We start from the raw sequence: 15,197 nt of genomic DNA, 5'->3' as shown, positions 1-15,197 counted from the left end.
GGTGTGCTCAGTGGTAGTTTCATGCTCTTATTTATTCATTTTAAGTAAGTTAGCTTGAGTTGCTAGATGTCTGTGACTCCACCATAAACCAGAGTTAGCCGCTCTCTTTTCTGTGTTCACAGTGAGTGGCATAATCGTACTTAGGGGGTCGTGCCTTCATGGGAACATTTCCGAGGCTGACAAAGATTCTCTAACTTCTTCTAGGACCTGCAAGGAATTCAGGCATGCTTTAATGCAAGTTAAATGAGAGTGAGCTATATGTGACTCTAGGATATGCTACGAAAGTCCTTCAGGGAAACCCTTTTCTTGGATGTCTTTCACTAGAAACTAGACTTTTGTGTTGTGGGATGATTTAAGGATCCTTCTTTACTGAATTATATTAAAATGGCTACCTTACAATCCTTACCATGGTGCCCAACATGTACTGTCTTCTACATCTGACTCTAACTACCTTTGTAGATTTTCATTGTGTGTGTGTGTGTGTGTGTGCCCACCCTCAATTGAAAACAAATAGAAGGCAAAGTAAGTATAGAAAAAGAACATCCTCAACTAGATGCAAGATATCCAAACAAAATCTATAGCAAACGTCATAGAGACTCAGACTTAATGGTCAAAACCTAGATACCTTTTAAGGTTTACGGACAAGCAAGGGTACCTCATTATAAATTTATAGGTTATAGTGTAAGATGGGAGCTAATTCCAGTCATACTCTGTGGAAATTCCTGCCTAGAACTGACACTCTGATTCTAAAGTTTATACACAAAGACAAACGACCCTCGATAGCAAAGAGAACTGGAACAGATACATACTGCTGACTTCAGAACAGCATTGAAAGGGATAGAAATGGTGTTCAGTAGCAGCATGCCAGTAGGCACCGTAAGAGGGTAAAGTAGTAACTCATAAACTAGTTACAGCAATATAACACAATTATGAATTGTTGAGTTCTGGAACATTCTGTATAATCTTTTTGGGACATGGCTGACTGCAGATATCTTAAACCACGGAAACTAGAACTTTAAATGGGGGAGACTGACATCAAAGGTTAGACTTTTAAGACTGAATAGCAGATGCCAAACTTGAAGGGATCCAGCCTACAGATGTGCACAACTGGACCAATAAAATTATTCTTTTGAATATAACGAGTGCTTTTTATTTGTTGTTTGATTGTTTGCTTGTTTGAGACAGGGTCTTTCCATGTAGTCCTGGCTGCTCTGCAGCTGGCTATCTAGACCTTGTAGGCCTTGAGCTCACACGGACCTACCTCCCTCTGCCTCCCAAGTGCTGAGATTTAAAAGAATGCACCAGTACTGCCCCATATGACTGCGTTTTAATAATTGAAATATTGGGGACCATCCCACAGGTCTTCTGGTTTTGTTGTGGTGTGATGGATTCCTGTGTAAAGCACTTGCCAAACAAGTAGGAGATTCTAAGTTTGGATCCCCAGAGCTTACCACAGGCACACATAGTACTCCCACAGAGCAAGAGGAGGCTGAGACAGGACAATGGCTGGACACTCACAGGCCATCTCCCTTCCCAAGACTCCTGGGCCCCAGTTCTCTTGTTCTCATTTCTTCCACCTGTTGTCAGAGAACAAATCCCAGTTGTGGAAGGGAGGGAGGAAGGAAAAAGGGAAAGACTTCATGGAGGAAGTGGCAGAGACAGAGGGAAGGACCTTCTAGTAGGAGAAGATGCTGCAAATACACTCATTTTTCTGTTTCAATAAGTCTCTTCTTTGTGCCATGCATTCATTAGGTCCTCAGTAACGAGAACTTTGTGCTGTAAGGCACACAGGCTAAAATACCAAGGACTGGCAAGCAGAGGTGTCTCTTGACACCTGAAGGCTTATTTCTTCTTATCACTGAATATTCTCCCACATACTGGTTTTCTTATGCTTTTGCATATTGAAAGACGTCATGGTGGTTCCCCAGAAATGGTAGTTGTGAAAAAAACAGTTAATAGTGTTCATATGCAGATTTTCAAGTTCCCAACTTATTTGAGTAAATGTCTGTGAGCACAAATCTGGATCAAAGAGTGAGAAGCTGCCCAACCAGATGCATTGCAATGAGTTTTCTAGCTACGCCAGTATTTCACGTTGTTAGCATTTTGATTACAGTATTTTAAACAAGCGCATGCTAATACTGTTGTTCTCCTTTATAAGTCTCCATTGGGCATCTTTTTATGTGTTTATTTGTGATATGTATACTCTCTTTGGTGAAATAAATATTCAGATGTTACTCAGTAAAAGTTTTAGTTTAGTTACCTTTCTCTTGTTAAATCCTAAATTAAAAAAAAATATATATTTTAGAGACAAATTCTTTTTTTTCCCACTTTTTAAAAATTTATTTATATTTTTACAAATTACAGTTTATTTACTTTGTATCCCTGCTATAGCCCCCTCCTCATCCCCTCCCAGTCCTATCTTCCCTCCTTCATCTCCTCCCATGCCCCTCCCCAAGTCCACTGATAGGGGAAGCTCCTTTGTCAGGTTTGTTTTTTTGTGGCATGCCTTCTGTTCTTTTAGTACTTTTACATAGACAGTATTTAGTTTTAATGATGTCTAACCAACACACCTCTTTCTTTCATGGGTCATGCTCTTGGTATTTGTATTACTGAGGTTGTTTAAAGGAGAAATGTATACTTCATCAGTAAAGAGGGATATATTGGCCTGGATGAATGATTGAAAGCTCAGTAGTTCAAATGACTGAATGTTGTAGAGGCAGAACATTGGTACATGCTCACTCTAAGAAGAGGCGAACCTCAGAGGAAGGAAGATCAGCGATGCAGTCTTAGTCCTCAGGGGAGGTTCTGGGTAATGTTGTTCTGGACCACTGAAGAGGCTGGAGTTGAACCCTACAGGTGGTGGTGGCAGCAAGAGGTGTAGTTCCTCATGAAGAACAGAGCAGCCTGTGTTTGCTAACAAGCTTCCTCTCTTTACTCCGACCTAGAAATAGATTCATACATTGCTCATTGGCTGTTTCTAATTGTTAGTTAGATACAGAGTGTCCTGAGAAGTACAGCTCTTGCTTGCCATGGGTTTAACACCGAGAGAGGAAATGAGACCTGTGTACCAAGAAGCTGGGGGCCACTAGCTCCGTAGGTTAGTTACAGTCAGAATCTTGCTCCTTCTTTGTTCCTGTCTTTCTCTATGTACTCATTGATGGTTTAGAGTAATCTGTGTACTCGTTTCTACTAGATCACATATTTCCTGCTTGCAACTGTTTTTGTTTGTTTCTGTTATGTTAGTTAGTTTGTTATCATATTGTATATTGAATCTAGGGCTTCAAATACATATAAGCAAGTACTCCATGACTACACTATATCCGTAGCCCCTTATTTATTTTAGATTTTGAGAAAGGATCTCACTGAGTTCACCAAGCTGGCCTCGTATTTACTCTATAGCTGAACTCAGCTTTAAACTTATAATCCTCTTGTTTCAGCTTCCTAAGTAATTGAAAATGTACCACTTGTCAAGGCTAGTGGTTTTTTGTTTGTTTGTTTTGTTTTGTTTCTGTTTTTCTGCTGGTTGGTTTTTTTGTCAATGACACAAACCCAGACATATCTGGGAAGAGGAAATCTCACTTGAAGAATTGCCTCCATCAGATTGACCTGTAAGCATGTCTGTGAGACTTTTTTATTTTTTTTTGGATTAATGATTTAAAAATTTTTATTATCATTTATTACAATTTATTCAATTTGTATCCCAGCTATGGCCCCTCCCTCGTCTCCTCCTAATCCCACTCTTCCTTCCTCTTCTCCCCCTATGCCCCTTCCCTAGTCCACTGATAGGGAAGGTCCTGTTCCCCTTCTATTTGACCCTAGCCTATCAGGTCTCATCAGGACTGGTTGCATTGTCATTTTCTGTGGCCTGGCAAGGCTGCACCCCCCAGGGGGAGTTATTCAGAGAGCTTGTCATTGAGTTCATGCCAGAGACAGCCCTTGCTCTCCTTACTAGGGACTCCACTTGGATACTAAGTCCATAGGCTACATCTGAACTGGAGTTTTAGGTCCTTTCCATGCAGTGTCCTTAGTTGGGGTAAAAGTTTCTGCAGGGCTCTCAGGGTTCAGTTTTTTGTTTGTTTGATTGATTGGTTGGTTGGTTTTGGGTTTTTTTGTTTTTTTGATTTTTGGTTATGTTGGTCTCTTTTTGGAGCTCCTGTCCCCTCCAGGTCTTTCTATTTCTCCCCTCTTTCATAAAATTCCATGCCCTCTGCACAAAGTTTGGTTATGAGTCTTCACCTTGGCTTTGATACCTCCATCAGTAGAGTCTTTCAGAGGCCATCTGTGGTAGGCTCCTGTCCTGTTCCCTGTCTTCTCTTGCTTCCAATGTCTGTCATGTTTGTCCTTCTCAATGAGGGTTGAACATCTTCCCTAGGGTCTTCCTTGTTGTTTAGCTTTTTTAGGAGTATAGATTTTGGTAGGTTTTTCCTAAATTATATGGCTAATACATACTTATGAGTGCATATATACCATGTGTATCTTTCTGCTTTTGGGTTACCTCACTCAAGATGATCTTTTCTAGATCCCACCATTTGCCTGCAAATTTTATGATTTCCTAATTTTTAATAGCTGAGTAGTATTCAGTTGTGTAAATGTACCACAATTTCTGTATCCATTCCTCCATTGAGGGACATCTGGGTTGTTTCCAGCTTCTGACTATTACGAATGGAGCTGCTACAAACATGGTTGAGCAAATGTCCTTGTTGTATAGTTTAGCACATACTTTGGATATATGCCTAGGAGTGGTATAGCTGGATCTTGAGGTAGCACTATTCCTAATTTTTTGAGAAAGCACCAGATTGATTTCCAAAGTGGTTGTACAAGTTTACATTCCCACCAGCAACAGAGGAGGGCTTCCCTTTTCTCCACATCCTTTCTAGTATGTGTTGTCACTTGAGTTTTTGATCTTAGCCATTCCGATGGGTATAAGGTGAAATCTCAGGGTCGTTTTGATTTGCATTTCCCTGATGGCTAAGGAAATTGATCATTTATTTAAGTGTTTCTCTGCCATTCGATATTCCTCTATTCAGAATTCTGTTTAGCTCTGTACCCCATTTTTTAATTGGATTACTTAGTTTGTTTGTTTAAGTTCTTGATATACTCTGGATATTAGCCCTCTGTCAGATAAAGGGTTGGTGAAGATCCTTTCCAATACATAGGCTGTCATTTTGTTCTGATGATAGTATCCTTTGCTTTACAGAAGCTGTTCAGTTTCATGAGGTCCCATTTATTGATTGTTGCTCTTAGAACCTATGCTGTTGGTGTTCTGTTCAGGAAGTTGTCTTTTGTGCCAATGAGTTCCAGGCTCTTCCCCACTTTTTCTTCTAACGGGTTTAGTGTGTCTGGTTTTATATTGAGGTCTTTGATCCACTTGGACTTTACTTTTGTGCAGGGTGATAAATATGGATCTATTTGCATTTTTCTACATGTAGACATCTAGTTAGACCAGCACCATTTGTTGATGGTTCTATCTTTTTTTCCATTGTGTTGTTTTGGCTTCTTTGTCAAAAATCAAGTATCCATAAGTGTGTGGGGGTTTATTTCTGGGTCTTCTATTTGATTCCATTGATCCACCTTTCTGTTTCTATAGCAGTACCATGCAGTTTTTATTACTGTTGCTCTATAGTACAGCTTGAGATCAGGGATGGCGATACCTCCAGAAGATCTGTTGTTGTACAGGATTGCTTTAGCAATTCTGGGTGTTTTGTTTTTCTATATGAAATTGGGAATTGTTCTTTTAAGTTCTGTAAAGAATTGTGTTGGTATTTTGATAGGAATTGCATTGAATCTGTAGAATGCCATTGGAAGGATAGCCATTTTCACTATGTTAATCCTACCAATCCATGAACATGGGAGATCTTTCCACCTTGTGATGTCTTCTTTAATCTCTTTCTTCAGAGACTTAAAGTTTTTTTCATACAGGTCTTTCACTTGCTTGGTTAGAGTCACACCAAGGTGCTTAATGTTATTTGTGGCTATTGTAAAGGGTGTAGTTTCTTTCTTATTGATGTGGGAAGGCCCAGCCCAGTGAGGGAGATACCACCCCTGGGCAGGTGGTCTTGAGTTGTATAACAAAGCAGGCTGAACCAGACATAGGAAGCAAAACAGTAAGCAGTTTCTCCATGACTCCTGCCTCTCTTCTTGCTTTAGTTCCTGCCCAGACTTCCTTCAATAATCACCTGTGATTGAGATTATAAGCTAAATACTAAATAATACATTCCTTCCCAAGATGCTTTTGGCCCTGGCATCTATTATAGTAATAGAAAACAAGCCAGGACAGCTTGGGTTCTTTTGTTCTTATGACTGCTATTGTTCGCTTGGGGCTCTACCAGGGAGCTATGCCCTCTAGACCTACCTACCCTGTTTCTTTGTTTTGTTTGTTTGTTTTGTTGTTTGTTTGTTTTATAGTCTAGTCTGAGAAAGGGTCTGGCTAAATTATGCAAACTGCCCTTTAATGTACAGCTCTCCTGCCTCAGGCTCCCATGTAGTTGAGATCACAAGCCTGGGCTAAAGAACTAGGGCAAGTTGGTTGACCTGATATATCTGTATCAGAATAGGCATTTGGTGTCCACAATGTATTGAGTTTGTCTGTAAAGAGGAGTAAGTGGAACGAAGCCATGTAAGCCTTCTGACTGGGGAAACCAGGACTAGGAAGATATGGAAATTATGTTCAGAACACTGGGACATGAACCTTTAAGACGTTGTATGGAGCTATTTGAACTTCCACTAAAGTTTTCAAAGATTAAGCATTTGACAATAAGATAAGTGTGTTTAAATATTACTTTATCGCTATATACACTATGCAGAGAAGAGTATATTGTCTTTATTTTTTTCCCCTAGAACTGTCAAGGTTTGAGTAATCTAAACAGAATTACTCAATAATATTTGGAAACATTGGGGTTTGATCCTATGATCAGATTAGGTATCTGCTAGAACTTGTGTAACTTCCCCTGTTACTTTTAAAATTATTTAACGTGTTTATTTTGCTGTGGGTGTCTGTGTGTGGGTGTGCCACAGTGCATTGTATAAATGCTAAAGAATAATTTTCAGGGGTCATTTCTTTCTATTTCCCGTGTGGGTAGCAGGAATCAGACTCAGGTCATCAGCCTTAGCAATAGGCACTTTTACCGCTCAGTCTTCTCCCCAACCTTCTTCCCATTCTTCTTAAAAGGTTTTTATCTTATGTTATTATTATTTATTTTTAATTGAAAATTGTACATATTTAGAAAAACGTGTTTTGATTCATGTAAACTGTACAAAAATCAAATCAGTGTATTTTATACATCCATCACCTCATAGCTGTCACTCTTTGTGGCACAATATTCAAAACCATTTTTGTTGTTGTTGTTGTTGTTGCTGCTGTTGTTCTGCTATTTTGAAATGTTTAATGCTTTAGTGTTGAATTTATTCTCCCTCTGGGCAGTAAGTGATCAGAAATTCTTCTTCTTCCCTAGAAGTAGCTTTGTACCCACAGACAAGTCTTTATCTGAATTCATCCCTCTTTACCCCCCTTGTAAAAAGGCTTTCGGAGCCTCTATTTCATTTCTACTGCTATAGGGTCAACCTCTTCATACTCCACAAATAAGTGAGATCATGAGTTATTTTTATTTCTATATCTATTTTGTTTTCTGAACCATGAAATTGCCCGGAATCATTCATGTTGCTGCAAGTGACTGGATTTTTTTTCCATCTGAGTAGTATTTGCTGTATATATGTGCATAAACATTTTTCACTTATTGTTTTATTGATCTCTTTGTATATGTGTGCCAGTATGTGCACATAAATGCAAATACCCATAGAGGCCAAAAGAGAGTCAGATTCCCTTGGACTGGAATTACAGGTGGTTATGAGCTGCCTGATGTTTGTTCTGGGAATTGAACTCTGGTCTTCTGCTGGAGCAGCAAGCACTCTTAACTGCTGAGCCATCTCTTCAGCCCCATCTTTGTCCATTCATATGTTGAAGAATGCTTAGGTTGATTCATGTCTTAGCTGTTGTGAGCTTGAGTGAAGCTGTCTCTTTGACACACTTGTTTTATTTTTTCTTTATTTTATTATGTATATTTTACTTCATTTTATTTCCTTTGAATATATATGTAGCGTGGGATTACTGAATCTTATAGCCATGTGGCTTTCTATAATGGGCACACTAATTTACATTTCTGCGAATGGTACTTAAAAGTTCCCCTTAGTTCACTCTCTAAGAATGCCATCTCTCCCCTGTATCCTGCTCACCATGGATCATTCATTTACTTCATTCCTTACAGTGACCCTTTTCCACTATTTATCCTTCTAGAATGAAACCTTATCCCAATTTTATGTGTGTCAGCATCTTAATTGTCATAAAAACTTATAACCGACCTGTTGGTAAGGAATAGAGTTCTTCAGTTGCTGTTTTCTCCTCTCTGGTGTGAGCAGGAGCTATATTTATTACCAGTAGGCACCCTGAGAACCTGAGATGCTATGGTGCAATACAGGTAGAAGCTAGGCTAGTGCTCCATATTCTTTGAGCTGTAGTGCTGACCGACAGTAGTTTCTGTTCCTTTAGCTTCAATTTGTCTGTGACTCAATCATAGACAATCTCAATCACAGACAATCTGTGGCAATCTCTTTCTTGCAGTACCGCACATTATAGGAACTAGTTTACCTCTGAGGAACTTCAAACACACAATTAAATATCATTGCTCTATTTATTATTTTTGTCTTTTACTTGTCTCTATGTCCTGAAAAAGAGATTATGTGACCCACAGAGCAGGTAGCACATGGTTCAGGCTAGCAGCCCGGCAGGTGGGAGGCAGTATGTTCAGAAGGGTGTGTTACTTGGACTTAAATATACTATGACACAATCTGAAACTTAACTGCTTGACTTCATGCTGGAAAGATAAGCACATAGGCTTAGTGTCAAAGCAACAGGAGGAGGCAGTGTTAGAGATAGAGGCATTCAACAACTGCATTTCCTTTCGGACTCTGGGACCATTATACATTCTGGAGAGAAGACAATTGACTCAGACTTGACTTTGAGCACAGGGTTAAGGTAAGGATAATTTATGAAAATTTCTTTAAAAAAAAGTTCAGATTGGGGAGGTAAACTGCTGATGTGGAATGATGGAGAATTAAGAAATTTCAAAGCAACATATGCCTGTATCAGTTTCTTTGAATTAGGCCAGTAGGAAAGTGATGTTCAAGAAATAGTTGCTGTGTGTGTATGTGTTTATGTGAGTGAAACAGAAGTTACAAGTGTGTCCTGAAATATGAATTAGTAAGACAAATACTTTTTTAGTGGTGGCTCTAGGAAAAAATTGTAGTTTATGTTCTTTCTCATATTAATATTCACTTTTTATTGAAATGAGCTGTTTGTGATTCTACTGAGAAAATTGAAAAATATCTTACTCTTGGCTGAGTTTCCCTTCTTTCTATTTACAGGGCAAGTCTGTGGTTTGTGTGGCTGTAACACACTTGCTTTACAACAATATAACATTGTCTCTTAAGTACTAGATTTTTAAAACATATCTCTTTTTGGTGCTAGGTAAGTGTGTGTGTGTGTGTGTGTGTGTGTGTTTGTGTCTGTGTTATAGTCAACAAAAATGATTCAGTGGGATATAAGAAGGTGGTTTTTTTTTTATCCAAAAGAATAAGATTTGATGTTGTTAGGAATAATAGGCATATTTGGATGGGGGAAGAGTCTGAATTATAGAATGAACCATATCTGGAGGGCAGTGATTGAACTTGCAGATAGAATCAATAAAGATCAGGAGGAAGGTTCTCTTAATTTACTGTTCCCATGGTTACAACTGGCTACCTTGTGAGTTCTACTTTGTGAGTGAGAAAGAATGTCCCATGATGTTGATGCTTAGTTTAGGAGTTTAGAGCTCACCAGACTCTGCTACTGTACTTGGCTTTTCCAAGCAACAAGTTACATCAGCAGGCATCCGTAGATTAGGAAGCAGCAAACAGATTGATAGGTAATGATTTTTCTGAGATAAAAGCCAAGAGATACGTATTTGAGGATGTGGGCAGGTTTTCTCTCTGCCATGAACATAAGTGAAATTATTGCCATTTTAATTGCTAGGAATGACTGTGTGTGTTGGGACCTTCTGCCAGGCAAGTATCGAAAGTGTTGGGTCTTTATTTTGCGGAGTCTTCTAAAGCTGGCAACATCTGAATTATCAGATTGTTTTAGAACAAGAGGACAGTGGCATTGTGACTGAATCAGGAACTCATTTCTTTCCCCACTGTGATCATCTGATGTACACTAAAAGCATTTTGTGACTCCTCCTTTATTACATCCTAGCAGTGGACTAAGGGGTAATGGGCCCACTTGCTCTCAACAAAGAGGCGAGTCAGGAAGATTGTCTGACTAAGAGTTACACATTTTAAAATTCTATGTTAACTATTGCTCTTTTACTATGTGTTCAGCGCACTAAGCAGTTCTAAAGCATGAAAGCAACTACAGCATGCCCTTTATGTCCCTCTTTGCCATTATCTTAGGGTTGGAAGGAAGCGGCAGCATACATTTACGGTCTCCACTTTTTTTTTTTTTAAATCTTTTATTTATTTTTTATTAATTACACTTTATTCATTTTGTATCCCCCCATAAGCCCCTCCCTCCTCCCCTGCCAATCCCACCCTCCCTCCCCTTTCTGCATGCATGCCACTCCCCAAGTCCACTGATAGGGGAGGTCCTCCTCTCCTTCTTTCTGATCTTAGTCTATCAGTTCTCATCAAAAGTGGCTGCATTGTCCTCTACTGTGGCCTGGGAAGGCTGCTCCCCCCCAGGGGGAAGTGATCAAAGAGCAGGCCAATCAGATTATGTCAGAGGCAGTCCCTCTTCCCATTACTATGTAACCCACTTGGACACTGAACTGCCATGGGCTACACCTGTGCAGGGGTTCCAGGTCATCTCCACAAATAGTCCTTGGTTGGAGTAGGAGTCTCTGGGAAGTTCCCTGTGTTCAAATTATCTTGTTCTGTTGCTCTGCTTGTGGAGTTCCCGTTCCCTCCAGCTCTTACTATTTCCCACTTCTTACATAAAATTCCATTCACTCTGCCCATCAGTTGGCCATCAGGCTCAGCATCTGCTTTGACAGTCTATACTGCAGAAGCTTTCAGAGGCCCTCTGTGGCAGGTTTCAAGGTTGTTTCCTGTTTTCTTCTGGCTTTCAGAGGCCCTCTGTAGCAGGTTCCGAGGTTGTTTCCTATTTTCTTTTTCTTCTGATGTCCATCCTCTTTGCCTTTCAGGATGGGGATTGAACATTTTAGTTAGGGTCCTCTCTTTTGCTTAGTTTGTTTAGATGTACAGCTTTTAGTGGGTTTATTCTATATTGTATGTTTATATGAGTGAGTATATACCGTGAGTGTCTTTTTGCTTCTGGGTCAACTCACTCAGGATGATCCTTTCCAGGTCCCACCATTTACCTGCAAATTTCATGATTTCCTTATTTTTCATTGCTGAGTAATACTCCATTGTATAGATGTACCACAGTTTCTGCATCCATTCTTCAGTTGAGGGGCATCTGGGTTGTTTCCAGCTTCTGGCTATTACAAATAAAGCTGCTACGGTCTCCACTTTTAAGGAATGTATTTAAATACCACAGAAGACCACAATGACTCTCCATGACAGTAGCAGAAGAAGAGTTAATAGCTACACACTTAGGCTTGCCAAAAGAATTATGTAGATGCATTTTGGTTTTCAGTAGTCAGTATTCAAGCAGAGAAAGCTATTCATGTTCTCTTTAAAATTTTTAAAATCTATTTATTTTTGAGATTATTATACAGTTACAGCATTTCTCCTTTCCACTTGCTCCCTCAAAACCCTTCCACTCCTTCAAATTTATGGCCTCACTTTTTACTAGCTGTTGTTACACACATAGAGGTCTATATATATGCATATATATCCCCAAATATATATGCCACATGTGTATGGACCTATTCAGTCCATGTAATGTTTCTTGTGTATGTTTTCAGGGCTGACCATTCGGCACTGAGCAATCAGTGCTGTGCTCTTCCCAGGGGAAGCCCATCGGTTCTGCCCCCAGCCTTCCTTGGTTGCCTGCAGTTCTTGGAGCAGGACTGAGGCCTCATGGGCTTTTCTGCATTCACTTTTTGCATGCCCACTGGTGTCGTCCTAGATCAGCTCACTTTTGAGCAGCCGTTCCTTCTTTCACACCTGGCATTTCTCTTTACCTTTTGTTTGGTTTTCATTTCATGTCACTTCCTTTTAAAGGCATTTTGAAATGCTGTAGCTTCTGATAGTATTAGGTTAGAGTTTCTTCTGCTCTTGTACAGTGGTTCTCCATTTTCCTAACACTGCAAACCTTTATCACAGTTCTTTACTTAGGGGTGAGAAACAGCCATAAAATTATTTTTATTGCTACTTCACAACTGTAGTTTTACTACTGCTTTGAATCGTAATGTAAGTGCCTGATATCTCTGATGGTCTTAGGTGACCCCTGGGAATAGATCATTCAACACCCCCAAAAGGGGTCACAATGCATAGGCTGAGAACCACTGCTCTAGTGGTTTGAAGGTAGAGGACAGAATTCATTGTTTGATAGTGATATGGGGTAATTATTTTAGATGCAGGTATTATTATTCATCCCATTTTTACAAAGGTGCAAACTCAGACACTCAAAGGTTAAGTAACTTAACAGAAACTGCATAGGTAACAAGCAATTAAGTTGGTATTCATATCTCCTTAGTCTGAATAAAAGCCCCTCATCTCATTAAAAAAATATGCTTTTTAAATTATTTTTAGTAGTCATTGGGGGGAGTATGATGTATGAAGGGTATGCCTCTCCTCATTTTTATTCTTTTAGTTTTACTAAATATATTACTTGTTATTTGAAAACTGTATTTTCAATGGCTGTATAACTTCTTTAAGCATTCTCTTAATTCTTGACATATGTGTTGTTTTTATTTGATATTAAATTTAAAAAATTTCTAGTTTTACTCTAAAATCTTAAGACTCTGGAAACCCCTATTTAAAAAAAAAACTTTCCTATATTAAGAAATAACAGAGTGTTTCAAGATCCCTAAATCATATGGAATTATTTTCTTAAAAAAAAGAAAACTTTAAAAATGTATATGCTGGGTGTGTGTGTTTCTGAGTTCTGTGCAGAGGCATTTGGCGATCTCATGTGATTGTCTCCACCAGACGGACAGGCGGAATCAACGACACTGCTGCTGGTTAGCTTGCTAAGTGGAAGCTTGTCAGAGACAAAATTTCATGCATCTTCAAGGTCTACCCGCTTTTTTTACTGACAAAGAACTATGGTTTGGATGTTCTAAACATGTTAAATAAAGTACACAGTCCAAACTATAGCACAGAGAGTCAGGATCAGAACCTGTCCTAACTTGGAGATGTGTGGTGTAGTCTGACTCTTGGAAAGTTCGGATGACTAAAGGATGCATGAAATGAGCTTCCGGGGTCTTGATTGTAGATGTAGGATGCAGTATGTGGGTCAGCATCCATTTCCTTTACATCATCCCTTTAACCCAAGGGAGTAACCCAAACTAAGAGGCCCGGCACTTGCTCAAAGAAATAAAGATTCTAGTTTCATAGACTAGGAATACCATGAAATTCTCTTTTGTGAGCTTGTTTGGATCTGACCTACTGTTAGATTTGCAGGATAATTTTGGACTCTTCTTCCGCTGTTCTGTTGATAGTACAATAAATGTTTGAAAGAAGGACTTCCCCAAAAATTGGAAACTCACATTTTTCAAGGTTGTTTTGTACCCCAGACTGAAACCTGAGGAGCACTTCTGTTTGTTAAAGTGTGGCAAGAATGTGAGGAAAACATGTAATGTGATTTGGGTCGGTGTTTATCAGGCTATGCTGTTGTAAATGTAAACCTCAAAGTTTCAGTGATCTACATTAATAAAGGGACATACACACACACACACACACACACACACACACACACACACACTCACAGAGATAGCTGCATCAGGCTAGCTGACCATCTTTGTGCAGTGGAGGTGTCATGCCGAAGTAGCTGAAGCAAGAGGAGAGCTAAGGTTCTCAAGTAGACTTAAGTGACTCAGCTTGAAAGTGGCACATACCAACTCCTTGCTCAGGCAACTATCCAGAATTAGAAACATAGCAAATGCAGCCTGCCAAATATGCCAAAGAACATACAAATATCTCATGAATCCTACTTGTCTTTAATAATTCTTGATCCTTTAAAATTATTTACTTAAAGATCTATAGGCAGTATCAAATTAAACAGACTTTCCCAAACCTTCATGTTGTTTTGCTTTATGTGTAAAGTGTAAGTCTATGCTATAATACATACTGTGTCTTGAAGAAATAAAAAAATCTGCTTATCAATTATAAGATCTTTGCAAGTCATTTAACTTCCCCAAACCTAGGTCTCAGCTGAAATTTGAGTAGTGAGTTCTCATCTGTGGGTATATTTCAAAAGTTAGGTTAAGGGTGGCATGTAAAACACTTGACACGGTGGTTAATATATGGTAGATGTTAAACAAATGCAAATTTTTATTTTATTTTTACTTGAGTTGCCAATCTTATGGTAATATCTACAGTATGTGTATAGATCCTTACATACAATATATTCAGTAGGGGCATGAAATATTTCTGCTGAGTTTAAATGAAATGTCTATTTTTGATCCTTGTAGGACATGGGGAGTTTCAGAGGTCATGCTCTCCCTGGAACATTCTTCATTATAATGGGCTTTTGGTGGTGTACAAAGAGTATCCTGAAATATGTCTACAAAAAGCAAACTAAGACCTGCTACCTTAGTTCCAAAACATTATTACGTCGAGCAGAGATATGGGAAGGAGTTGTCGTGATTATCATGGCTTTTACTGGTAAGTAGGGACTGGCTTTGTTATGTTTTCTCCTTTTCAGTATTTCATGAACAACAACAAATAAATTCAATACAAGATTTAGAGCAACATAGAGGCACAGTAGTCTTTTCTGAGACCGATACTCCAACCAAGGACCATTCATGGATATAATCTAGAACCCCTGCTCAGATATAGCCCATGGCAGCTCAGTATCCAAGTGAGTTCCCTAATAAGGGGAATAGGGACTGTCTCTGACATGAATTCAGTGGCTGGCTCTTTGATCACCTCCCCTTGAGTGGGGAGCAGCCTTGCCAGGCCACAGAAGAAGACAATGCAGCCAGTCCTGATGAGACCTGATAAGCTAGGGTTAGATGGAAGGGGAGGAGGACCTCCCA

At 39.3% G+C, this 15,197-nt stretch overlaps 1 protein-coding gene across 3 annotated transcripts in view; it reads left to right on the top strand.

The window, feature by feature from the left end:
* Tmem45a (transmembrane protein 45A) overlaps positions 1–15,197 on the top strand; it is an 82,358-nt gene that overhangs the window by 47,583 nt on the left and 19,578 nt on the right. For all 3 annotated transcript variants that reach the window (XM_055593514.1, XM_055593519.1, XM_055593513.1), the window contains exon 2: positions 14,631–14,823. In XM_055593514.1, coding sequence (XP_055449489.1) covers positions 14,634–14,823 — 190 coding nt within the window. In that variant the 5' untranslated portion in view covers positions 14,631–14,633. The remainder of the gene's footprint in view (positions 1–14,630; positions 14,824–15,197) is intronic.

This window comes from Psammomys obesus, unplaced genomic scaffold (assembly GCF_907164565.1).
Source record: "Psammomys obesus unplaced genomic scaffold, mPsaObe1.curated_primary_1811, whole genome shotgun sequence".
Lineage (NCBI taxonomy): Eukaryota > Metazoa > Chordata > Mammalia > Rodentia > Muridae > Psammomys > Psammomys obesus.
Note: the sequence above shows the minus strand (reverse complement) of the source record. Positions and strands in the feature narration are given on the sequence as shown.